Genomic DNA, 27,377 nt, shown 5'->3' on the forward strand with positions numbered 1-27,377 from the left:
TTGATAATCTTCAGGGGCGGATCCAGCTTTTTATAAAGGGGGGGGGGGTTGGGGTGGTATGCGAGGTAGCGTAGCGACCAAGTCCAAGCGAGCGGAGCGAGCGAGGGGGGAGGGTGTGGGAGGGGGGTGTACCCCTCCCACAGTATATAGGGAAAACTTTTGAAAATTCTGTGTGTGAAAATGGCGTTTTCTTGCATCTAAAACACCACTAGTTTTGGTATAGAGGTCATTGCCAAATTAACCCCAATGAAAATTTCAATAAATTTGTAAAATTAAGTTGCATTTTCCTGCAATGTAAGGCCAGATACAAAGAATTGGGGACCTTGGAATAAGCACTGTTAGCCTAATACTTTTATTATGAACAGCTTGTCACTGATACTCACTGGCAAATACATAGAAATAGAATAAAATAAAATTACACGTTTAAAAAAAAGAAAAAATTTTAAAAAAATGGTCCCCGGATTTTTTTTTTTTTTTTTTTTTTTGGGGGGGGGGGGTTGAAACCCCCAACCCCCCTCTAGATCCGCTTCTGATCTTTGTATGTCCGGCACAAGAAATTCAAGTAAGCCCTTCACTTTTTTGAAACACATTATATGGTAAACAAACCCCCTTCTCACTTATCGTTTTATTTGAGGCATTTTTAGGTTATATATAGCGGGTCTACATGATGTATATAAATCTGACTAAAATAAGATGATAACTAAAAGGGGATTTAATTATTACTTTCTAAATTAACCGTACTTCCACAAATAAGGGTCTTGTTGAGGGTCTGATAGAAGAAGTTAATTAATTGTTGACATTATTTCAGGGGGGCGGAAACTCTATCAATTCTTGCCCTTCATACACATAAATTTGTTTGTGAAAAAAGGGTATGGAGCAAGGAAACTCTGCGTGTTATAAGGGTTTGAGCGTGCAGTGAGGAACTTCTGTCCCTTAGTTTCCCATATAAATAAAATATTTGAAAATAAACATTCAATATTTGACCCCCGCGCCCCCCCAAAAAAAATGTTTAAAATATTTATAATTGCCCATAGGCCAGTGGTGGATCCAGGGACCAAGTATCCCCCAGATATGATTTTTTTTTTGACAAATGTAGGGCCTTTAGGGGAAACATGTCCGTTGATGCACATCATTTAAATCATGGCTGATCAGTGCATACTTATAGCCGTCAGCGGCAGCGCAGATCAAGGGTTATCCATTTTTTTGTCCCCATGGATGAAATCCTCTGCGCTGACACCCGTGGTAATGAGCACCCTCTCTGGCGTTAATGGTAAGCCGAGGTATGTGCAATATGTGCACACTGATCTGTCCATTATTATGGGCATAGGGGAGAGATCAGTGTATGTGCAATGCAGATTTATCAATTCACAAAAACTAACACTTCCCATTTTTTGACACACATTATTTTCTAGTCTAGGATCCAGGCACACTTCTATTTTTTCTGGATATCGTGGACTGAGCTGTCCAATTTCGGTAAAAGAAATTTCATATTAATTTATTTATCGTTAGGTGTAGACTCGTATCTATTTTGATAAGGATCAGTAAAATATTTTGATATTTGTTCCGTAGTGGTACCGGTATTGTTCATTTTGGTTTCGAAAGAGAGATTGCCGCGCGCGCGAGTAGTGCACAAGTGTGTGAAACGAGATTTGTATTGTCCCATGTGCTGCTTTTCGTGTATGTACTACATGTAGAATACTAGATGTGTAACGTTTGGATACCACTAGGCACTATCCATAGAGATATATACTTAATAACGCTAGAGGGCGTACTTCGTCAAATCGCTGTGATTACGCGGAGACCGGCCGCCATTACTCGATAGGTCTTCGCAGCCTGCCATGCGCGTACAGTACCTATGGGGCATGTACATGGATGAGCATAGAACCGGAACAAAATGATGACATATGAGAGCGAAAGCAAATTGAAAAGCAAAATTGTAAATATTGCACTAGATTAAAGTTCAAATGAACAAAAAAAATCGAACAAAACTGAAGACAGGCATGCCTATAAAGGCCCATCTATAGCACATACCCTACATTAGTATGCCAAAGATCAATAGGCTACATCCCCAATAATTTTTTTAGTTGGGTCATAACATTTCGATACAATGATATGACTTCTATTTTCTAATGATTTGAAAGTGATGAATTTTGAAAATAACATGTAGGCCTAGGCATATCGTTGTAGCTCCTCAAATAAATTTAATATGTTTTAATATAATTTGGTATTCAAGTACGTCAAAAATTTCATAGGCCCTATCACAGTGACTGATGCATCTGAGACGCGAAAAATACGACTGTATTTTTTCAAGTATAATTTCCTAATTACTATGATGCTGATTGCTGATAATTTATTTCTTCACTTGATAATTGTTGTTTTCTATATATATCTACACAATATATAAAAATCATTTATAGAAATTTAGAATAGGGCCGAACTCCCTTTGAACCCCGTTGGCTTAAACGTCGATGTAACCAACATCGCAATAACTCGTGAGTATCATAAAATTACTTTTTATTGATAATATTTAAAAATGATCTACGCATTGGTCCAGTTAATGATGATTAAGATTTCCAATGTAGGCAACCACCGATCATATGACTAGTACTTTCTTACATGCGACAAATGTATATAGAAAGTTCGTTGACAGCAAAATTTGCATATCATATCAAATGCGCGCATTCAGTCGCACAATATTTTGCAATGTACAGGAGGCCTAAATGGGGGGGGGGGGGAGGATGTTTACAGTGTACTATTGACTTGCAAACATTTCCAAATTTCGGAGAGTAAACAAATTAAAATGTGCAACATAAAACAATTCACTTTGATTTTCTGGAAAGTCGGACTTGATTCAACCCGGCTCACTATGCTGATATAGCAAATCAGCTGAAATATTCTGTTGATATATAGCTGGTGTTTGTGATCCTATAATGATTCCAATGGACCAATATTATATGAACAAATCAAGGACAGAATACTAGTAGTATAAGGAGAGGAAGAAGGAAAAGGAGAAATATAGGGGAAGAAAAGGGGCGGTTCAGGAGGATATTATAATTCGTATTTTTACTACAATTAAAGAATATTGAAAACTGAGTGTATAAAACCAATTTATAACAATGTCAGACATGAAAGAGATAATTGCAAACTTAATAAACTTATCATATAAAAGCGGTTGCAAAACTGTGAATACAAAACCATACCTATTAAACAATAATATTGACAATAAAACTTACAAATACTTGGAATACGATTTTACAAATTCCGCTGTTGAGTGATCATCCTAATTTATAATCTCAGCTGTATATTCCTTTTCATGAAATTATTGTGTTAATTAACTGTGTCTGTGTCGATTGAATATTAACTTTATGGCAAAGATTTCCAAAACGTACACTAAACAGATAAATACGCATTTTGCATATTCAGTTTTATTTGTCATTTTAAAAGTATATACTGAATTTGATTTTCTAGTTTTCTTCTTTTGATTTCAATTGCTAGTCTATGGACCTGAGTTTGATTATTCAGGTTTGTTATTTCCATGGATGAACAAAATTATGATATCATTTTATGGGCGTGGAATGGTTTTGGAATTGGTGGGACAGTACATGTTCATTTTCACTTCAGGTGTCCGAATGCGCCCCTTCTATACTCTTCTCGATCAGTATTGTGAAAGTGAATTTGCTTGGGTGCTTATGTCACTTTAATTACACCATGCACCCCCTAAACAGCGAATTTGAAAAAAAAAAATAGTAACTTAAAGTGAAGCAAATTAAAAAGCAAAAAGTTGGAACAGTAAAAAGTCATTCACGACATTTTAAATTTCATTTTCAGTGCCATATAGGCCGACAGAATTTGGAATTTATTAGTTCCTATGGGAAAATTCATCACGTAGGCCTACACGTCGCACCAATAGCACAAGTTTCAACACTCATGCTTACCAAGAACAATAATGAAATGCCCTGCATCCAGCCGATCAAAACCGCTATATAAATCAGTGTACATTAAAAAATGATATATTTCAAAGAAAATTACAGCAAGGTACATACAGGTAGGCCTACGTGGACATTACAAAATCATATCCAATTTAAACAAATTGGTCAAGAGAACATGGAATCAACATGATCAAAGAACGTGAATGGAGGAAATGTGACTGAAAATGACGATGCAGTTCAAGGTCGGGAAATCCACAGAAGATGGGCTAATTCACTGTCTTTTGAATTAATTTTCAATCTTTCCATTAATGTACGTTGTATATTTTCATTTTTATCTGATATAAATACACATTGTCATCTATCATTATCTAAAATAGGCCCCGGGAAATAGGCATATAAACAGCAGAGAGGTAAACGCAAAAAATCATAATAGAGAATTTCATCCAGAGAAGTCAGGTATAAATGCCAAATTCACAGCCTAATCCCGGAGCCTAATCCACATGTAATCACACTAATAGTTAATTGAAATGCAATTTGTCATTAATATTTTCGATTGTAATGAGGTTGGATTCTTTTCTTCAAGAAAAAAGGCCGGAGACGGCATTCCTTTTTCAGCGTTACAACGTACGAGCTATGTGTACATCCGGGTACTTTTGCTAATCTAGACCTATCGAGCAATGGCCGACCCCGCTCCACGCGATCACAGACGTTAAGTACGCGCGCCTATGGGGACCCCGCACTCTAGATAATCTATACATCTCTATGGCACTACCACTGAGTACCAGAGCTCCGCCCCCGCGATCAGGGGTAAAGGCGTAGCCTTGAGGACTCCATGATGATATTTTGTTTGAAAATATTTTGAAAAATTCTTCTTCATCATGGAGCCTTGAACTATCTTTCATAAAGATGGATTTTCCTAGTCCATGAAATCCATTTTGAAGATAGAAATCACATAAATGTTTGTGATTTTACTTATTTTTACAACTTAAATGATAATAATGAATGTTCCAAAAATTGGTTAATAAAAAGGTGAAAAATTGAAGGTTTCTTACCAGACCAGTCACGTGTAGATCCCTCGATCTGTTTGTCAACAAAGCAAATACAAATAATAGGCCTGACCCTGGCTTGAACCGCTTCGTTATGACGTAACTTCGATTAGCAATGTTTACAAAGTGCCGTTTTAAAAAACGGTTTATAGATAAAAATTATTATTTAACATTACTAAAATTTAATATGTGATTATGAATGATAATTATTATTATAATTATTTATAATCACGTATTAAATTTTAGTATTTGTTATATAATAATTTCAAAACCAAGATTTAGTTCTATACTTCTAGAGCCCCCTATTCTTGGTGCAGCACATACATGTAGGTATTTTTAATTTTATTGATTTTTTTACGAAGAGATATATGGCCTAGAGAAGCTGGTCACATATGCTGTCACTTTTTCCCCATTTCTCTTTTTTTTTAATACTTCACACACAAAAAAATATCACATGTATATGTACAGTGCATCCCACAAAAACGAAACCTAGATTTATAGATGATTTATCATAACTCAATCACAAATACAATAGACAATTGACCTACCATGTAAAGCTTAGAATCTGCTCTTTCATCTGAAATTACTGAGATTATTTCTCATTCACGCATGAGTGAGCAAAAACAATTTGAAGAGGGGATACCATAAAGTCATTTGGCTGGCTATATCTGGGTTTCAAGAAGAAAACCACATTTTTGAAAAGTTTAATATCTGCTCGTTAATTTGATACCTCAATTACAGAAAATGGTAAATAAATAACAAAGTTCTGGTTATTTGAAATAAGGTGTGAATTTCAATAATTTTATAAAATTAAGAGGTTCGACAGGCTAGCGTTCAAACTCACTTGACACTCCGTTTTGTTGACGATCAGCCATGCATTAAGTCTTTTATTAATCATGTGATAGCTTCTGTGGGAAACCGGTGAAAACATGTTTATTTAAAGAAATTATGGAACACAAGCATTGTTTCGAAGGAACATAACTTTTTACTTTTTGACCATTTTTTGTGATTAAGGTATCAAATAAAAGAGCAGATATTGAACTTATTAGGCATGTGATTTTCTTTTTGAAATTCAGATACCCCCCGCCAAATGAATTTTTGGTATGGTATCCTTTCTTCAAATTGTTTTTGCTCACTCATGCGTGAATGGGGAATAATCTAAGTAATATCAGATGAAAGAGGAGACTCAAAGCTTTACATTGATAGGTCATTTGTCTATTGTATTTGTGATGAAGTTATGATAAATCATCGCTTAATCTCGGTTTCATTTTTTCTGGGACGCACTGTATTTTCTCAGGTAAATTATCCAACAGTTTTGGCCATCGATCGATTTCATTTCCGTAAAAATACCGCGTATAATTTGCACTGATACTGGAGTGATTACTGTCTGTACGTGCGCCCACTACAATAGATAATGTGTAGCTACCGCCGTTAGGGAGCTGAGGCAGCAGCTGCATATTTTTGTTGGTCTCTTTTCAATGTTAGTAATGCGCCTTAACGCCCTCTACCTTTGACTTAAAGTCTAAATGTGTATTATAACGGAATAAACCCATTCATAGAATTTGCCCTTACGTAAGATGTATGCATATGATATATATATATATATACTACTGTATATAGAAAACAAAGCAACAACAAAAAAAATCCCCCACAAATATAGCAGATGTCTGGTGCACATACCTGAGTATCTTCTAGAAAAATTCTTTAAACAAAACTATATTCAGTAACTGGATGACATAACTTCTGATTCTTTTTTAGGTGGCCCATAAATTATAAGAATTAAGTATGCAGGATTTTCCATTTCTTTTTAAATTTACATAACAGCTGTTACATATTTGTGTATTCTTAATACCCAGCTGTTTTTGATAAAATATTTTTGTTTCAACTTAAACCAGAACAGATCAAAAGAGGGGAAAATTATTAAATGTCTGCATGTACATGTATATATCATTATAATCATTTGTTTACCTAACACCAAACATAGACTCAAAAGAGCCTTGTGAGGCCTTCCAACTATGCTAGCAAACAAAATATCCTCTTCCTTTAATTGTAGGTTAATATCAAATATTGTATGCCATTGTTTTAAAAACTCTTCCCAAACGTTACAAGCATATTGACATTTTACAAATATGTGCTCTGGGGTTTGAGTTTGTAAAAGGTGCATAATTCAGATTTTTCCATTTTCATTGTATATAATCTTTTATTCAACAGAAGTGCTCTTGTGTTTATTTTATATTAAAAAGTTCTACTCTTAGTATCGTTTAAACAAACAAAAGGCATTTTATATATGATCTTCCATATATATTTTTCTATGTTATATTGTCCTGGTATTAAAGTTTGTGGTGTTCGAGCTTCAAAAAGTTTGCCTTTCAAAATTAATAAGATTAATAAAAATTAATAAAAAGAGTAATACATATAAGTTTTAGAGGTAGTAAGACTCCTTGATTTGAAAGGCATCCCAATTTCAATTCTTTACAAAGACAATTGAGATCCATTTCATATAAAGTTTCTTTTCCACTCCTCTTCTTACAACTTTTTTTGGGGGGACATATTACAATAAATATAAACTCACCTCCAAATTTCTTCAAAAAATATCTAAATAAAATAGACCAAAAATATTATAATCCATTTTATCTTTAAAGCCATGAAGGAGGAGGTAATTTCTTTTTGGACATATTACAATAAATATAAACTCACCTCCAAATTTCTTCATAAAATATCTAAATAAAATAGACCAAAAATATTATAATCCATTTTATCTTTAAAGCCATGAAGGAGGAGATAATTTCTTTTTGGACATATTACAATAAAATATAAATTTACCTCCAAATTTCTTCAAAAAATATCTAAATAAAATAGACCAAAAATATTATAATCCATTTTATCTTTAAAGCCATGAAGGAGGAGATAATTTCTTTTTGGACATATTACAATAAAATATAAATTTACCTAAAAATTTCTTTTAAAAATATTTAAATAAAAAAGACCAAAATATTATAATCCATTTTATCTTTAAAGCCACGAAGGAGGAGATAATTTCTTTTTGGACATATTACAATAAAATATAAATTACCTTCAAATTTCTTCATAAAGTATTTAAATAAAATAGACCAAAAATATTATAATCCATTTTATCTTTAAAGCCATGAAGGAGGAGGTAATTTCTTTTTGGACATATTACAATAAATATAAACTCACCTCCAAATTTCTTCATAAAATATCTAAATAAAATAGACCAAAAATATCATAATCCATTTATCTTTAAAGCTATGAAGGAGGAGGTAATTTCTTTTTGGACATATTACATAAAATATAAATTTACCTCCAAATTTCTTCAAAAAATATCTAAATAAAATAGACCAAAAATATTATCCATTTTATCTTTAAAGCCATGAAGGAGGAGATAATTTCTTTTTGGACATATTACAATAAAATATAAATTTACCTCAAAATTTCTTTTAAAAATATTTAAATAAAAAAGACCAAAATATTATAATCCATTTTATCTTTAAAGCCATGAAGGAGGAGATAATTTCTTTTTGGACATATTACAATAAAATATAAACTCACCTCCAAATTTCTTCATAAAATATCTAAATAAAATAGACCAAAAATATCATAATCCATTTATCTTTAAAGCCATGAAGGAGGAGGTAATTTCTTTTTGGACATATTACATAAAATATAAATTTACCTCCAAATTTCTTCAAAAAATATCTAAATAAAATAGACCAAAAATATTATAATCCATTTTATCTTTAAAGCCATGAAGGAGGAGATAATTTCTTTTTGGACATATTACAATAAAATATAAATTTACCTCCAAATTTCTTTAAAGAATATTTAAATAAAAAAGACCAAAATATTATAATCCATTTTATCTTTAAAGCCATGAAGGAGGAGATAATTTCTTTTTGGACATATTACAATAAAATATAAATTACCTCCAAATTTCTTCATAAAGTATTTAAATAAAATAGACCAAAAATATTATAATCCATTTTATCTTTAAAGCCATGAAGGAGGAGATAATTTCTTTTTGGACATATTACAATAAAATATAAACTCACCTCCAAATTTCTTCATAAAATATCTAAATAAAATAGACCAAAAATATCATAATCCATTTATCTTTAAAGCCATGACGGAGGAGGTAATTTCTTTTTGGACATATTACATAAAATATAAATTTACCTCCAAATTTCTTCAAAAAATATCTAAATAAAATAGACCAAAAATATTATCCATTTTATCTTTAAAGCCATGAAGGAGGAGATAATTTCTTTTTGGACATATTACAATAAAATATAAATTTACCTCAAAATTTCTTCAAAAAATATCTAAATAAAATAGACCAAAAATATTATCCATTTTATCTTTAAAGCCATGAAGGAGGAGATAATTTCTTTTTGGACATATTACAATAAAATATAAATTTACCTCCAAATTTCTTTAAAGAATATTTAAATAAAAAAGACCAAAATATTATAATCCATTTTATCTTTAAAGCCATGAAGGAGGAGATAATTTCTTTTTTGACATATTACAATAAAATATAAATTTACCTCAAAATTTCTTTAAAGAATATTTAAATAAAAAAGACCAAAATATTGCGGCTTGCAGTATAATCCATTTTATCTTTAAAGCCATGAAGGAGGAGATAATTTCTTTTTGGACATATTACAATAAAATATAAATTACCTCCAAATTTCTTCAAAAAGTATTTAAATAAAATAGACCAAAAATATTATAATCCATTTTATCTTTAAAGCCTTAAAGATAAATTCCAGTTCTGGTAACGATCTCAAAATGACTTTTTACAGAATCTAATATAATGTCCACCCAAGTGTCTGTTTGTATGAATAAAAAATATGTGCCAAAGGATTCTGGGCGAAATTGTGTAATTGCTGAGAAATAAGCAAAATAAGCGCTGATTCGGTCACTTCCATCGGGTCTTTATTCCAGCATTAATATTACACTGCCCCACGTGTGCCTATCTGTGTTGGTGATCTTCAGTGTGAACATTTTTCAGCGTAGATTTCTAGATTTCACTAAGTTCAGTTTATGTAACTGTACCGAGATCTAGATCCTCGATGATATACTGACAATTAAGCCTGGTTTTACAGACTTTCTCATGAAATCAGTGCTTACTGCAACTACTGGCATTTCTCTTTAAAGGAGGATATAATTTCTCTATTGATTCTTCCTCTTCTTCCTCATCTTCCTCATCCACATTATCATTTTCCCCATCCCTTCCCTCCCTTATCTTCCTCTTCTCCTTCCAAAGTTTCAAAGTTTTAGTGGTGTGCATTTACATAAAAGAAAAGCACAATTTCATTTTTTTATATCTGATTTTATTTACATTTTCATTTTTTCTTTTTATTTCACTTTTAAAAGATTTGTTTTTGTTGGGGTGCACTTGACCTTTCAAGCCAATGCCATTTACAGTATTTTGTATGTATTAAGTCATCTCTTCTCTCGAGAATTGTAATACTCAATGAGGTTACTTTACTTTAAATTCCTGTTTAAAGGATTACTGGGTGGTGGCAGCTGCAGCATTGGCTGAAGCTGTATGATGCCTTTTCAATCAATTAGCTGGTTCAATTTAGCTATACTCTTTAGATCTGACAGTGCACTACCGTAGATGATTTCACTTTGATTACATCTATTTTATTCTCTTCCAGACCTGTCTTGACATGTGTTTGAAAATTCCATCAATCATTTAGTTGTGCCACACATCAAAGATGATCATTCATCACATATCGCGCATCTCTCTTCAACTTGGACGAATACGACCCCTTCGCCTGACAGTACTTAAACATCTACCTTCCCTGAAATGTTGTTCTACCAAACCTATCGCTTTATCAGTGTGCTGGGCTTTCATTGGTGTAGCATCATATAGACACTTGCCACATTTTACAATACGAAGAGCATCATGTCAAGAGGCAATTCTAGAGCATCCTGTTGTTTCACAGTCTGATAGAGTTCATTCTATCAAATCGTTATTAGTTGGACAGCTACGACTCTGGCATCATGTTGCTGTGATTCTTGCATCAAATCTTGTTCAATGTGTCCTTGTGTCCCTCCGCTACATCCGTAATTCCATCCTCTTTGGACCACTCCTCTTCTCCTACCCGCTAGTACTCCTGTTCCCAGACAGGCTGCAGGACGTTTGGCTACGTGCTCTCCTGCGATCTATTGAACTCTCTGGACCCACCTTCATCAAGCTTGGACAGTGGGCCAGTACCAGAAGAGACATCTTTGCTCAGGACTTTTGTGATCAACTCTCCAAGCTACACCGCAATGCCCCGAGCCATTCCTTGGAATACACAGAAAAGGCTTTGGAACATGCATTTGGCATGTTATGGAATGATATCTTTAGGTTGGAATCTGGCAATGAAACTGTGTACTCGGGATGCGTAGGACAAGTTCATAAGGCATATATGAGGCTAGATGTCTACAAAGGTAATTATCCTCTAATGAATGGTAAAATTAAGCTGAATTATTAATTGGTTTTCAATTCGTAAACCAAAATTTAATTTTGAGAATGACAGAAGAAAGAAATAAAATTGAAATTTCATAGGTGCAAGAAAGTTGTTTCACTTTTATTTTCCCAACTTGTTAAACAATAAAAGAATGAATTATTTCCTGTAATGTGTTTAAATTATGTGGAAGTCCATTTTAATAATCAGCAGATTAACTTGCTAAAGTAAGACTTAATTTCTGTCTCTATAGCTATTATGGAAGGGAGAGATAAGGGACTTAGAGATTGGAGGATGAGACTATTAGATCCAGTCAGGGATGAAGGAGAGTGGATTCCTGTTGCTGTCAAGGTCAGTGTTCAATATAATTCAATTTGATGAAGGTTTCTTTGAATGCAAGTCAAATGACAAAGAATAAATTCAAATTTCATAATGCAACTACTCTTATTTAAAATGTTGTGATGCTTTAGTGAATTTGTACATTATCTAAGCTACATCTAATTTATTTACTGTATCTTGCCAGAGCTAGCCTCACTATTTCCCATTTTTGTCTCACCTGCGAAGCAAAGTGAGACTATAGGCGCCGCTTTTCCGACGGCGGCGTCAACATCAAATCTTAACCTGAGGTTAAGTTTTTGAAATGACATCATAACTTAGAAAGTATATGGACCTAGTTAATAAAACTTGGCCATAAGGTTAATCAAGTATTACTGAACATCCTATTAGAGTTTCATGTCACATGACCAAGGTCAAAGGTCATTTAGGGTCAATGAACTTAGACCATGTTGGAGGAATCAACATCGAAATCTTAACCTGAGGTTAAGTTTTTGAAATGTCATCATAACTTAGAAAATATATGGACCTAGTTCATGAAACTTGGACATAAGGTTAATCAAGTATCACTGAACATCCTGCATGAGTTTCAGGTCTCATGATTAAGGTCAAAGGTCATTTAGGGTCAATGAACTTTGGCCGAATCGGGGGTATCTGTTGAATTACCATCATAACTTTGAAAGTTTATTGGTCTAGTTCATTAAACTTGGACATTACAGTAATCAAGTATCACTGAACATCCTGTGCGCGTTTCAGGTCACATGACCAAGGTCAAAGGTCAATGAACTTTGGCCGAATTGGGTGTATCTGTTGAATTACCATCATAACTTTGAAAGTTTATGGATCTGATTCATGAAACTTGTACATAGGGTAATCAAGTATCACTGAACATCTTGTTCGAGTTTCAGGTCACATGATCAAGGTCAAAGGTCATGTAAGGTCAATGAACTTTGGCCATGTTGGGGTTTTTTGTTGAATAACCATCATATCTCTGTAAGTTTATTGGTCTAGTTCATAAAAAGTGGACATAAGAGTAACCATGTATCACTGAACATCTTGTGCGAGTTAGAGTAGTATTCAAAGTCAGCACTGCTGCTATATTGAACCGCGTGATGCAGGTGAGACGGCCAGAGGCATTCCACTTGTGATGTATTTTACCTTTTTTTTAAAATTTAGTTCAATTTGATGTTTATTTGCAAAGGTACTGTATAAGCATTAATACATTTTTAAAAGTGATAATATATTGGAGGTAGCAACTCAGTAAGCAAAGCTTGTGATGATTGCACTGTAACATAAAGACAATATTAAGGTATAATAGTTAAAAAAGGACTGAGGAGAAGAAAAAAAACTTTGCATACAAAGTACTGTACATGTTTAACAAAACCAAAAACAGCAAATTTGGGGGCTTTATAAATGAAACTATCAATTGATCAAACCAATCAAACTAAGCAAATTACTCAGTCTAGGGACAGTACATAAGTTTTGTCTTAAAGCAATGTAAAGACAGTGCATTTCTGATGTCATTGGATAAATTGTTCCACTTTTCTTGAATCTGTAAGCAAATGTAATGTTGATAAGAGCACGTCCTGTGTCTTGGAAAATGAGTTTATGAAGAGCATCTATTGCATTTATGTGAATTCTAATTTGTATTGAACAAACTGAGCAAAATTTACAGGCATTTATAAGCCGATTGATACAGTAACATACACTGATAAATGAAAATATATTGCTAGTCGGTAGGTGGGGATTCTGATCTCAGGGACTTGGCAAAATTGCAATAAGGAGATTTTCCTTTGGTTTTCTTAACTTTAAAGCAAGTATAGCATTTTATGAGTCGCCGATTTATCTAGTTGCATATTAAATGGTGCACTGCATATTACCCCAGCTGTAGCTCCAGCTGCTAAAGACGCTTGGTGCATTCAAGGAATTAATCCTGCCGGGTACCCATTCACCTCACCTGGGTCGAGGGGGCTGAAGGAAAACATGCCATGGCTAGGATTCAAACCAACGACCCTCTGTTTGAAAAGCGAGAGTCAGAACCACAAGACCATGACGCGCCCACAGTTCTTCACAATTGATAGAGTTCATCAAGTTTAAAATTACCAATGTTCTGGAACAGACTCGAAGTCTCTCTCTCAATTATTAAAACATTTTCAAGAAAGGTCAATTATTGGTACTATCAAGAACATGGTTGAGCAGATCCTTCCAGAATCCATTCCTTTAAGTCAGAGGAAGGTCTGATAAGCCTACTGAAAATACCAGGCAAATAAATTTTCATATTCAGGGGCTACTTTTCACAATTTACTACCTAAATCTGCAACACTGGATAAGCTTAAACATTCCAGTAAATGGAGATTTTCCCAGGGTTTTTTTTGTTTCGCCTGCATAGCAGAATGAGACTACACATGTATAGGCGCCGCTTTTATGATGGCGGCAGCATCGTCAACATTGAAATCTTAACCAAGGTTAAGTTTTTGAAATGTCATCATAACTTAGGAAGTATATGGACCTAGTTCATAAAATCTATTTACCAGCACTCTTTAGCATTTCAGGGCAAAATCGTCCGAGCCCCCATGTAATTTTTCCCCTGAATTACACATATTCATCCATGTTCAACACAAATTATTTGTACTCGAACCTCATCACCTACAGGTCCTTCATCCTGGTATCTATGAGTGTGTTCATCTAGATCTGAGGATTATCCATGTATTTGCTAGAATTCTTAATCTTATTCCTGGTCTACACTGGCTCAGCCCTGTTGACTTGGTGGATGAGTTTGAATCTCTTATGAAAAATCAGGTATGTCGACAAGCTCTCACTAATTGTGATGTATTCGGATACATTTCTTGTTTCTATGGGGGAAGTCCTTCCCAACAAATGTTACTTTGAATATAAACAGAAACATCAAACAAAAATAATAGGCTGATAATCTAATCAACATGGGATGTAAAATAACAAAGTAATCTCATTTAAAATTTTGCTTTATTTTGCATGTCCTGGCCGGTATACAAATAAAGCATAAAATATGGATTTTTATTCTTAATGTGAAACAAAGTTTGATTCCTCCCTGAACATGTTGAACTTAAATCATTGTAACTTTATAATTTGATTAAATTAAGAGGTTTCTTATTGCCAAATCTGCAAAAACTTGAAGTATTCTATATACTTCTAAAAAAACTGAGTGTGTGATGTTATCGGCATTCTCATTTGCATAGCATTTGTGTTGTGCTTATGTTTTGTGAAAATACACAAAGCTTTGAAATGTCATAAGTTTCTACTTTACATCAAACTCTTATGAAATCTCCAGCATTATACTTATTTTGAGTAATCATTATTGATCATTTTCCAAGAAAGAACTCAATGGACAAAGAACAATGTTTCAATTTCATTTTTTTTTCTTTATTCTCTTCTAGATAAACCTTAAATTAGAAGCAGAAAATCTAGACAAATTTCATCAAAACTTTTCCAAAGTGCCTCATATTAAAGTACCTCAACCAGTCTGGCCGTTTGTCACAGAAGATATCCTAGTTGAAACATTTGAGGTAAGAGAGCATCCTTGGAATTTGGATTGATGGAGAAAACAATATGAAAGAGAATATTCTGTTTAGTAATAGACTGGTTTATTTATCTAGCATGTTATTTTTTTCATTGGGACCTACGGTGTATTAATGATTTTAATATTAAAAGTATAATTTAATACTTTAAATCCAGTTTGTATAGATCATCATAACTAGCCTCTAGCAAGTTTTATGTTGTCAGAGATAGTTTCTATCATTCAATATGTTAAAAAAAAAGGTCAATCGATTTGTTGAGGATGATGAAGAAATAATGTTTTATCTGTTTGAAATAATATATTTTTTTTACTAGAGTGGTCAGAGTATTTCAACCTTTATATCACATGATCCTGACAACCTTGATGAGAAAGGGATCAAGAAGATTCTAGCAAAAATGGGAGTGGATGTGATTTTAAAGATGGTAAGTGGTATAGAATACACATATATACCAACAATGCAAATTTAATTGGTAGAATGTGGCTGAAATGTGAATAAATTCATAAAATATTTTGTATTATTTTGAATATTTTGACAGGCACTGAAGGTTATAAATGTAATGTCTCAACATATGAAGGCTTATGAGTTTATTTGCAAGTTCCATTTGAGAATACAATTTTTTTTATTACCACTGTTTATTTTCAGCAGTTATATTTGCACTTGATTTTTGACTGCTCCTGAAATATATTTTAAATCTAGTCAACTTAGAAGTGGAATCTACATGGACTTGTGAAGGTTTAATATAACTTTGAAGAAAACAAAAAACATGATAAGAGAGCAGAAGTCAAACAATTGATTTTGTGCAAATTGAACAAAATAAAATTTCTTTAACTTTTTGCCTTGTGTATTGTGCTCAAATAAAAAGGGATGTTTACATTTGATTACTGATAATTTAGTGTTATGGAATAAAATAGTGCTTTAGATATGCCATTCATGTTTTAGAACCTCCTTCCTTTTTTATCTTTTTCCACCCAGATCTTTGTGGATAACTTTGTGCATGCAGACCTTCACCCTGGGAACATCCTCGTCCAGGGTGTAGAGGAGGCCCTGGACCAACCCTGTAGGACTGTAGACTTTCATGATCATATTACAGAGTTCCAAGTCTACCTCAAGCACACTTCAAATCCACTAAAGTTAGTGCTCCTAGACACCGGTATCACATCGCATCTAGAGGAGAGGGATTTCAAGAACTTCTATCAAGTTTTTACTGCAATAGTACTTCGCAAGGTATTGGCCAAGATACAGTGGAATCTCATGAAACTTCTTTGAATATTTTCATGACATATGAGGGGCATGATATGCAGAATGATTTTGTTTTCCAATGCACCTTTATTCCGATATTTACATCAATGTCCTTAATTCACAAAGTTGGTTTTTAAAACCATCGGTTGAACCCATGGTTTATGTAGATTTCCTGTATAAATTACACTTATTTTACTAAATAGGTTCATTATTGCGGATTGAAATAATCGCTAGAGGGTATTCATTTGTCTCGCAATCTACTATGGTCAACAAGGAAATTCGTGATCACTCTCGCAAAAAGTGTTCACTGGCTTTCTAGGAAATTTGTGATCACTCTCGCCACTTGATAAAGAGTTGCAGCAGCACTCGAAAGCTCGTGAACTTGTAAGCTAGTAAACACTTTTTGCGAGAGTGATCACGAATTTCCTAGAAAGCCAGTGAACACTTTTTGCGAGAGTGATCACGAATTTCCTAGATAGCCAGTGAACACTTTTTGCGAGAGTGATCACGAATTTCCTTGTTGACCATAGTAGATTGCGAGACAAATGAATACCCTCTAGCGATTATTTCAATCCGCAATAATGAACCTATTTAGTATTATTGAACGAACATATGGGCGCCCCGCCCTAAAGTTGAATCGAAGATACGAACGATGTAGTAAAAAGCTCGATTTTCCAACCATTTGACCTTTCTTGTGCGTTGCATTAAAGCGTCAGTGGTTCCCAAAGACCTGCGGGTCAAACCTCCTATGAACACCAAAGGAGCAAGAAAGATAGCAGAAACGACCGCCCTCCGTTTTCTGAAAGAACGCATCTTTCTTACTAGATGCACGATTGATTTGGCAAAGACGGAATACGAAACTTTGAAAGCCGATATCAAAGAGACTATGCAAGCCCAACATAGTACAGACATTCTGAAGGTTAATGAAAATATCTACGCAGATGTTTTCGCTAAATACAAGAAAAGGCAACAGGCTAAATTTGAAAAGTTGATACAACCCAAATCGAAGAAGGTCACCGCCTCATTAGCGAATGAGGATAAATGGGTTGTTAACCTATCCTCGAGACAGATCACCTCCACCGAGGAGCAATTGCTTAAGAAAGGCCTCGCCTTTGCCGTGTCACCCCAAAAATTGCCCATTACCAAGATAGTAGCTAAGGTCTAAACCGCGGTCAAGTTTATTGATGCGTGATGTTCTTAAGACACTCAAGAATGATGATAGCATCACAATCCTTCCTGCGGATAAGGGTAGTGCCACAATCATTCTAGATAGTACCTCCTACGAAGACAAAATGACCGAGCTTCTGAGCTCTGGTCCGTATAAAATGCTAAAGAAAGACCCCACAGATCGAATGTGTCGCAAACTGACCAGTACGTTACTGGCACTAAAGAAAGACAAAGTTCTAGATGAGGCTACATACAAAAAGATAAAGCCCACACAGAAACAGCCACCTAGAATATACGGGTTGCCCAAAATACACAAACCTGGGATACCTCTCAGACCAATAGTTTCATGCATAGGTTCTTTTGCCTATAATCTATCAAAGTACCTGGCGGACATCCTGTCCCCTCTCACTAACTGCTCAGAACACACGGTTACCAACTCCAGTGAATTCGCTGAATTCACATCGGAGCAGACAATTAACGAACAAGAATCCATGATCTCTTTTGATGTAGTCTCCCTCTTCACTAACATATCGATAGAGGGCGCATGCAGTACGGCCCTGCAACGCATGCACTCCGACTCCACATTGTCAGAACGTACCACACTTATGCCTGAACAAATAGCCAAACTCCTTGAGTTCGTCCTCAGATCCACATATTTTCTGTACAGAGGCTCTTTCTATGAGCAAACAGAAGGAGCAGCAATGGGTAGCCCAGTCTCAGCGGTTGTGGCTAACCTATATATGGAAGGTTTTGAACAGAACGCTTTGCCCAAGTGTCCTTCCACATGCCGCCCACGGGTGTGGAAGAGATACGTCGATGACACTTTCATAATTGTAAATAATTTCCGAAGCAGACAGCCTACTCGCATACATGAACAGCCAGCAATCGTCCATCCAGTTCACTCTGGAGACTGAACAAGGAGGGAAATTAGCATTCCTTGATACGCTAGTCCAAAGACACGAGGGCGGGAAACTTTCCACCTCTGTCTACCGCAAGCCCACTCATACAGACCAATACATACCATATGATTCTCATCACGACAAATCGGTCAAGAAGGGTCTTGTTAAATGCCTGTTCGACAGAGCAGCACGTATTATAACTCACCCGCCTGAACTCCCGAAAGAAAGAGCACACATACTTGGTGCCTTATACAGCAACGGCTACCCACGCCGTTTTATCAAGAACACTTTCAAGAAAAAACAACCACCAAGGGATCAGAAGGTTTTCAAGACTTGTACAGTCTTGCCATACATAGATGGCCTTTCACAACAACTTAAACGCCGATTAGAAGGTCACGGTATCCGAACGGTTTTCCGCTCGGACACCACCTTACGCAAACAGCTTGTACGCCCCAAAGACCCTATCCCTGATCACAGACGTGATGGCGTAGTATACAACATTCCTTGCCAGGGATGTGACGGGTCTTACATCGGAGAGACAGCCCGACCGATAGTTGAACGCATTTCTAAACACAAGCGCGATGTTCGGTTACGGCGAACCGACACATCCGCGGTGGCAGAACATGTTTGGGAGAAGCAACACCACCCAGATTGGGAGGGTGTACATTGCATTGCCAAAGAAAGACATTGGTATACACGCAGGATTAAGGAGGCTATTAGTATATATCTTTGTCCTTACATCTTCAACAGAGACAGCGGGATCGACATCCCCGATTTCTGGATGTGAACCATCCGACAGCACAATACCCCCTTACCTGGCAGTGCACGCCGACCCGATCGTTCCCGGCCCCGATCGAGGGACCGCTCAGCTAGTCAACCCCCGCCCACGGGAAACTAGCGAGCCCGCCAATTTTGGTCTCATTTGCATATTGCTGTCCCACGGCGTATTTGCATATACCCCGGCTTATTTGCATAACTCCTGACCAATCACACAACGGATCAGTGCCCACCTATTGTTCTCGCGTTTGTGCGTACGGTCTTGGAGATTAGTATAAATAGAGTACGATATCGGACAATTTTCGTCACTTGATAAAGAGTTGCAGCGGCACTCGAAAGCTCGTGAAATTGTAAGCTAGTGAACTTGTAAGCTAGTGAACACTTTTTGCGAGAGTGATCACGAATTTCCTAGAAAGCCAGTGAACAGTTTTTGCGAGAGTGATCACGAATTTCCTTGTTGACCATAGTAGATTGCGAGACAAATGAATACCCTCTAGCGATTACACTTATTTTTCGCGTAACTAAAGAGTCTAATACTGATACGCACCTTTGTTACAGTGAGCCAAATTGACGGCTGTTGCCATGGTTAAATACGCTATTTTATTCATGAGTCTACTGTTTGAAGAGTGGACTCATTTATTAAAAACGGCATGCTCATGAACAAAATAGCGTGGATAACAACGGCAACAGGTGTAAATTTGGCACACTGACAAAAGTGTGCATCAGCATTGGACATTTTTTAATATACGCGGTAAAAAAATTTAATTCATACAGAATATCTGCATAAACCATGGGTTCAACTGATGGTTTTAAAAACCACCTTGTGAATTTGGGCCATTGAGTTTTCATGCAAGTGTATTCCATTACAGTCATAATTTTATTCCCCTATGATTGTATTCTTTGATATATTTAACTCTAAAAATAAATTGAAAGGGAGTATAATGTAGTAACTAAAAAACAAGTAATTGATTGTGGAGAGTATTGTATTGTTGGTTGATTATTTTTCCATTCCATTCTGTTTATTAATATCACCATATTTAACATATAGATGTAACTCTGCTATGAAATGTAAAGGACCCTGCCTTTAAATGTATTTATTTATTTATTTATTCATTTATTTATTCCTTTTGAAGCAGATCTATATAATAACATGATATGTGCTATACAAGGACAGAATGTTATTGTCATTATTATGATTTATGGTTTGCAGGGAGATGTTGTTGCAGAATTGTTTGTTGAACATGCATCATCAAATGAATGCAAAGATGTGGAGAAATTTAAAGATGACATGTCTGCATTGGTAGAAAAGGCTCACGAGCAAACTCTTCAACTGAGCAAGGTATCTCTATCGTCTTCCTTCTTAATATTGATTTATTTGCTGTAAAATTCACAACAAATGTAAGCAGGTTCATTTCAAAGCAAAATTTTATTAGTTGCTGCAGGTTTTCATCATATCGTAGGTCTAGATGTAGAAAGTTTGGATGCAGTTTAGGCAAGCCAATCATTTTAGAATACTGAAACTTGTGAATAATAATCAATCCTGAAATCTGCCAACACAAATTAGCACACATGTGCACATGTATTTAAAGCTTGGACAAGGCTTGTTTGATGTCAAAATGCCATGACGATTCTGCTAATTACTGATCAATCACTCATTTTCCAATTCATTTGGCATGTAATATACACAGTCAAACCTGTGTTAGTGGCCACCTGTCTATAGTGGCCACATGCCTATAGTGACCACTTAAACCGTTTCCCATGGAGGCAGATTGTGTATTTAAGACCCTGTCTTTACCAGCCACCTGTCTAAAGAGGCCACATTTTGTGTTTCCCTTGGGAGGTCACTATAGACAGGTTTCACTGTATTATGCATTATTATACGTGGGTGATCATTTTGTTGGATTTCTGGTTATTTATTACCAAGGTTTATCTTTAACATAAAAAGAACTCATTAGGGCAGTCTGCACCAGCCCGAGTTTTCAAATAATCATGCTATTTCTGATCCGGCAAATTATCCCGATCTCAAGATTATTTGTAATGGAGATGCACAATCATCAGGATAGTGTGCTGAATTAATATTGAGATTACAATCCCAAGTCAGCTTAGGATAATTTGCAAAATACCATGCTATTTATAAATTATCCCGCTATTTTGCAGGTGCAGATGCACTCGGGATTATTTACTCACGGCGTCACACCATAATGCATCGATGCCTCACTCAAGCATGAATTGCTCTTCTTGCGCTGGTGGAGATGGGGTTTCTTGAATCTCAAGATTAATCGCAAAAGGGCCAATCAGGCTAAAATCTTGAGATTGGGCAAACTCGGGCTGGTGCATCAGGCCATGCTTTACTTATCACTGATGTTTCTTGTGCAAAATTTTATATAAAATAGAGTAGAAATAAATGAACTTTGTTTTTTAGTTTGTCATATCTCCATCATGATGATTAAATGTTATACAAGTATTTTTCATTGAAGATTTTTTATAGAAAAAAAAGCATCCCCAATGATTATTTCTAATGATTGATCTATTGATTGATTAGTTCTGATTATCATTGTGATTCATTGTTTATAACAGATGCAAGTAGGCCAGCTGTTGAGGGAACTCTTTGCACTTATGATTCATCACAAGGTAAGTAAAACACTGTTTAAACATTTTAATATTCAACAAGGATATTATGATCATTTATTTTCGTCACTTGATAAAGAGTTGCAGCGGCGCTCGAAAGCTCGTGAACTTGTAAGCTAGTGAACACCTTTTGGGAGAGTGATCACAAATTTCCTAGAAAGCCACTGAACACTTTTTGCGAGAGTGATCACGAATTTCCTTGTTGACCATAGTAGATTGCGAGACAAATGAATACCCTCTAGCGATTATTTCAATCCGCAATAATGAACCTATTTAGTAAGGATATTATTGATCGAGAGCAGGGGCAGTAGGGTTGTTCCTACCCCCTGACCAAGATTTTCAATCAAGGGGGGGGGGGAGAAAGTGGAAGAAGCGAAAGAAAGAAGAATATGAAATCGAGAGGCCAGGGTTGTGTAACACTATATTTTTCCTTTTGACGTGACAATTAAGTGGTCTTGCCCCTCTCTCAAGTATCATGGTGGCACCCCTGGTTGAGTGTAAATACATTTATTGATACTTTTATGGAACAACAGCTAACACGATTGGTATTCTGAAAATCGTGCTAGCATGAAAAACATGTGGCCCAAGTGGTAACACCGCGCAGTGCGCAACGCGTAACCCCATACGCGGTGTTAGGGAGGGAGATAACACAAAATTTGGTATTCTGAAAAAGGTGTTAACTAAAATTTTGTTCAAAGATATCACGAACATTGAACACTGCGTTGAGGAGAGGTTAAGTTGGGAATGATGATGGCTGCACTTTTTCTAGCAGACGCAAACCTCAAAAAGAACATATATGGGCACGTAACTATATCGTCTGGCAGAAATTACTGTAAGTTTTTCTTTCATTTTTCCAGCTTTATTTTCCATCTACCCTTCTCTCTCAGAGAAAGGTAGATGGAAAATAAGTAACAATTTCTTGCAATTTCCTGTGAAAATACACTTCCAATGCATCATTAATTTGGATGAATGGAAACTGTTATCATATATACTCATGAGTTATTAATTTGATTACTTTTTACCAATATAAAAAATACTAAAGCAGAGGAAGAAAAAAAAAAGCAGAAACAGAAATTAAAAAGAATGGAGTGATTGGGGAACTCTTCTATGATATTCACAAAATTTTCACCCCTTTTCAATGGTCATATAGTTCCAATGATTACAATATTTTAACTCTCAATGCTTCAAGGTTATCCTTAATTCATCTATCTAGCCAGTCAATCTATATGCTTCGAATGGGGGGGGGGAGTGAAACAAAAATATATAAATATATATTTTTTGGCTGAATGCTATACGCATCTAACTTAAATAAATAAAGACAAAAAAATACAATTTTGTATGTTTGATATTTCTGTGTCAGGTTTAATTTTTCTTAAAGTGCTTTTCTAAATTAACATTGCATATTTAAAGTTCTCAAAAGTATTGGGGGCTTGTACAAATTATACTTGCCCCCCATATCTTAGGGGCGACCGTCCCCTGCCCGCTCCACAATCGATTGAAACCTCTGTCTCCTGTCATAATTTCGTATCCATGCTATCTGAAATAAATCACCCTTCCCTACGTCTCTTTCTAGCTCTTAAATTTTATTTAGCTGTATGTGCTTACAAACTGATGTCACAATACAGACTTCATGTCACCAAGCGCACACTACCCTTTTCCCTGAAAAATTTGTGTGATTTGTTTCTTTAACAGTGCATTTGATTGGATTAAATAGATGCAGAGTGGGAGGAGCCGAAGATAACACGAAATGAGATAACACGCAGATAACAGTTTTCAGAATACCGATTTGGGGGTATGTTACTGTTAGGGGTGTGTTAAATCAGAGAGATAACACGATATTTAACATGAAAGTTAACACAATTTTCAGAATACCGCCCCTGGAGATCCAGGAATTAGGGGCAAATTTTCTTTTACAAGAAACAAAAAAAGGTTGGTTTGTTTTTTTGAGGGGGGGAGCAGACCAATATTAGTGTAGTGTTTAATTCCTTTATGCAGTGCATTACACCAAACCTATTCTGTGGCTTTGTTTCTGTAGTCCCCAATGTCATTCAATCTTTGTTTACAAATTTTTCCATATGTTTTGTGTTATATTTTAAGAAAAAAAGAATTGACTTAGATTTCAATTCTGCTTTCAGAGAGATAAAAGAAGGTTCATAGTATTGTTGGATTGATGGAAAGGGTTCATCAATTAAAGAATTTTTCCTATGTTGTGACTGCATGATGATAGCATTGTGGAAAGAGATGAATGTACCGTTAGCTTTGGTACAAATATGAAGAGCTGATACAAATTAAATTTTCATTTTCTCTTTACTTTCTCCATAACCAGGTGAAGTTAGAGAGTAATTTTGCATCCATCATCCTTGCCATCATGGTCTTAGAAGGACTCGGTCGCTCCCTTGATCCACACCTTGATATTCTTGAAGCAGCAAAGCCAGTGCTACTAGGGAGGTGATAATAGTTGATACCAAATCCACCATCAAATGCAGCTATATTGTTATATAAGAGATTTAGATGAGTACTATATCCCAGCATTAAATTCAGGGAGAATGATAGTGTTTGTGTTGTCCTTGTTGACATACCAGCAATATGCCATAGCCATCTTTGAATACATCAACTCTATCCCTTAACTATCTTATTCCTCTTCAAGCGAGCAACTGTTTGACCCTGTAGTATAGTAATATATGTCCTCTAGAATGATGACAAATTAATTATTTTACTAATTACAACATTCATACTGTAAGATGCCCCCCCAAAAAAAAATATATCATGTTTCCTGACATACCTATTTTCACTAAATCAAGTAAGCATGGTCAGAAAATGTATATTTCACCTCCTTGTCCTTCATGGTCTTTGTTGATCCATGTCCAACAAACATGTCCTCTGCAGGGAGCAGTGAAGTATCGATGTCCACAGTGCTGACTCTGTCTTTGAATGCTTCTGGTTAAACAAAGCAGGTATAAATATCTCTAGCCAGATTGGTAATTTTCATGGGTCTCCCTCTTCTAAAACAACACAACAAACTTCTAAAAAAATGGGAGAAAAGCTTAGATTTTCAAAATTGAGCAAAAATGAAGGAAAAAATTGTATGCTTTGCTGGAAAAAAAATTCGGAAATTCGATTTAAATTGGGTGAATACACCCCTGTGTATGACAGTTGTTCGTACATATTAAGATACATCATTTGCATACAGGTAACTCTGCCAAGTTGAATCTTGTAAGTTTCACAGAAATCTGTTTGATGTAGCCTGGAGAAATTTGACTTAGTAGAGGTATATAACTTATATTTTTTTATAATCTTGTCTGAAAAATTGCTTTGAATTTTGCGAATATTTGACTTATGGAAGGTCAGCTTAGGCAGAGATGGTTTTATTGGAAGTGCCAGGGGATGAGTGCGGCACGTGACTGGGTGTAGCTACATGTAGGTAGTTGCATCTGTTGGTAGGGAAATTTTCTTACAGAATAGATAGGTTTGTACAATGTTGATGTAAGAAAGGTGCCAAATTAAAGCTGATGAGTTTACTTCATATTGTAGTAAATATGTCACAAAGAGTAAACCATTTAATATTTACAAAGCTTACCTTTGAACTTGAGTTGAACTTTTAGAAACACACTTTAGGGAATAATGATCCAGCACATAAAACTAACCTCCCCGTGTTTATAAAAGGAGCTATTACAATAGTTTTTGTCTCACCTGCATAGCAGAGTGAGACTATAGGCGCCGTTTTTTTGACGGCGGCGACGGTGGCGACGGTGGCGGCGGCGTCAACATCAAACCTTAACCTAAGGTTAAGTTTTTGAAATGACATCATAACTTGGAAAGTATATGTACCTAGTTCATGAAACTTGGCCATAACGTTAATCAAGTATTACTGAGCATCCTATTAGAGTTTCATGTCACATGACCGAGGTCAAAGGTCATTTAGGGTCAATGATCTTAGACCATGTTGGGGAATCAACATCAAAATCTTAACCTGAGGTTAAGTTTTTGAAATGTCATCATAACTTAGAAAATATATGGACCTAGTTCATTAAACTTGGACATAAGCTTAATCAAGTATCACCAAACATCCTGCATGAGGGTCAATGAACTTTGGCCAAATTGGGGGTATTTGTTGAATTACAATCATAACTTTGAAAGTATGTTGGTCTAGTTCATAAAACTTGGACATAAGAGTAATCAAGTATCACTGAACATCCTGTGCGCATTTTATGTCAAATGACCAAGGTCAAAGGTCCATGAACTTTGTCCATAATGGGGTATCTGTTGAATTACTGTCATAACTTTGAAAGTTTATGGATCTGACTCATGAAACTTGGACATAGAGTAAATCAAATATCACCGAACATCCTGTATGAGTTTCAGGTCACATGATTAAGGTCATGTAAGGTCAATGAACTCTGGCCATGTTGGGGGTATTTATTGAATTACCGTCATATCTCTGTAAGTGTATTGGTCTAGTTCATAAAACGTGGAAATAAGAGTAACCAAGAATCACTGAACATCTTGTGCGAGTTATAGTAGTTTTCAAAGTCATTACTGCTGCTATTTTGAATCGCGTGATGCAGGTGAGACGGCCAGAGGCATTCCACTTGTTTATGAAGATGCTGTCTATGGATATCATAATCATTAAATATTTCTTCATAATAAATTTATTTGACGACTTGTATTAAAGGTAAAATCTCTCTTTTTTTTTTATTCTCGACACGACAAACCACAAACCATACATACTGAGACATGGTTTTTGCAGAAGCTTTGGTCTGAATCCACTGTTATTTTGAGATTGGGGAAATAAGTTTTAACAAAGAATTAAAAAGATGACCAATGACCCATCCTTTTTTTTACACTTGTCATGTCCTTAAAAAAATCTTGCCCAATTTTTTAGCTCCTCTTGGTTTTCACATTGAAATTTCAAACCCATCTTGCTCATCTATGCATCAACTCTAAGGGGGTGTTGCAAATTTTCGCAAATTTTCTGTTGCAATTTTAAAATCAATAGATCCATTTTAACTGTATCAAATCAGATTACACTCCTTGTTCAAGGAGCAGATTAGCAATCAGTCACAATGTTACAATTAATTACAAGAAATTTGATTGATTTATGGACCAAAAATAGACTTGCGATTGATTGCAAGTTTCTTGCAATGCCCCATTAGTCTTAATATCACATTGGGTATGAAAATAAAGAAGAATAAATAAATTTTATGATGTTATATATTTGACTTAAATTATAATTTGGGATCTGGGGTTCAATTTGTAGGACACACTGTATAATCTACTAAGATATATAACTATTTCCATACCTAGTCTCTTATACCTACCCCAC

General features: G+C 35.3%; 2 protein-coding genes across 4 annotated transcripts in view; one reads left to right on the forward strand and one right to left on the reverse strand.

Moving 5' to 3' along the window:
- LOC121411679 (amidophosphoribosyltransferase-like) overlaps nucleotides 1-5,071 on the reverse strand; it is a 30,256-nt gene extending 25,185 nt beyond the window's left edge. Inside the window, exon 1 of the mRNA XM_041604512.1 lies at nucleotides 4,982-5,071. The gene's annotated coding sequence lies outside the window, so the exon portion shown is untranslated. The remainder of the gene's footprint in view (nucleotides 1-4,981) is intronic.
- LOC121411658 (uncharacterized aarF domain-containing protein kinase 2-like) lies at nucleotides 1,056-25,785 on the forward strand. Of its 3 annotated transcripts, none has more exons than XM_041604494.1 (10): nucleotides 1,056-1,270; nucleotides 10,660-11,440; nucleotides 11,711-11,808; nucleotides 14,443-14,589; nucleotides 15,204-15,332; nucleotides 15,658-15,765; nucleotides 16,317-16,568; nucleotides 20,637-20,765; nucleotides 22,004-22,057; nucleotides 24,381-25,785. In XM_041604494.1, the coding sequence occupies exons 2-10, from the start codon at nucleotides 10,720-10,722 to the stop codon at nucleotides 24,504-24,506; spliced, it is 1,764 nt and encodes a 587-aa protein (XP_041460428.1). In that variant the 5' UTR covers nucleotides 1,056-1,270; nucleotides 10,660-10,719; the 3' UTR covers nucleotides 24,507-25,785. The 3 variants fall into 3 exon arrangements, with proteins under 3 accessions (XP_041460428.1, XP_041460416.1, XP_041460424.1); XM_041604482.1 differs by lacking the exon at nucleotides 1,056-1,270 and adding an exon at nucleotides 1,387-1,473; XM_041604490.1 differs by lacking the exon at nucleotides 1,056-1,270 and adding an exon at nucleotides 1,392-1,473 and having other exon boundaries at nucleotides 10,664-11,440.
- The last annotated feature ends 1,592 nt before the right edge of the window (nucleotides 25,786-27,377 follow it).

Source organism: Lytechinus variegatus, chromosome 1 (genome assembly GCF_018143015.1).
Source record: "Lytechinus variegatus isolate NC3 chromosome 1, Lvar_3.0, whole genome shotgun sequence".
Taxonomy (NCBI): domain Eukaryota; kingdom Metazoa; phylum Echinodermata; class Echinoidea; order Temnopleuroida; family Toxopneustidae; genus Lytechinus; species Lytechinus variegatus.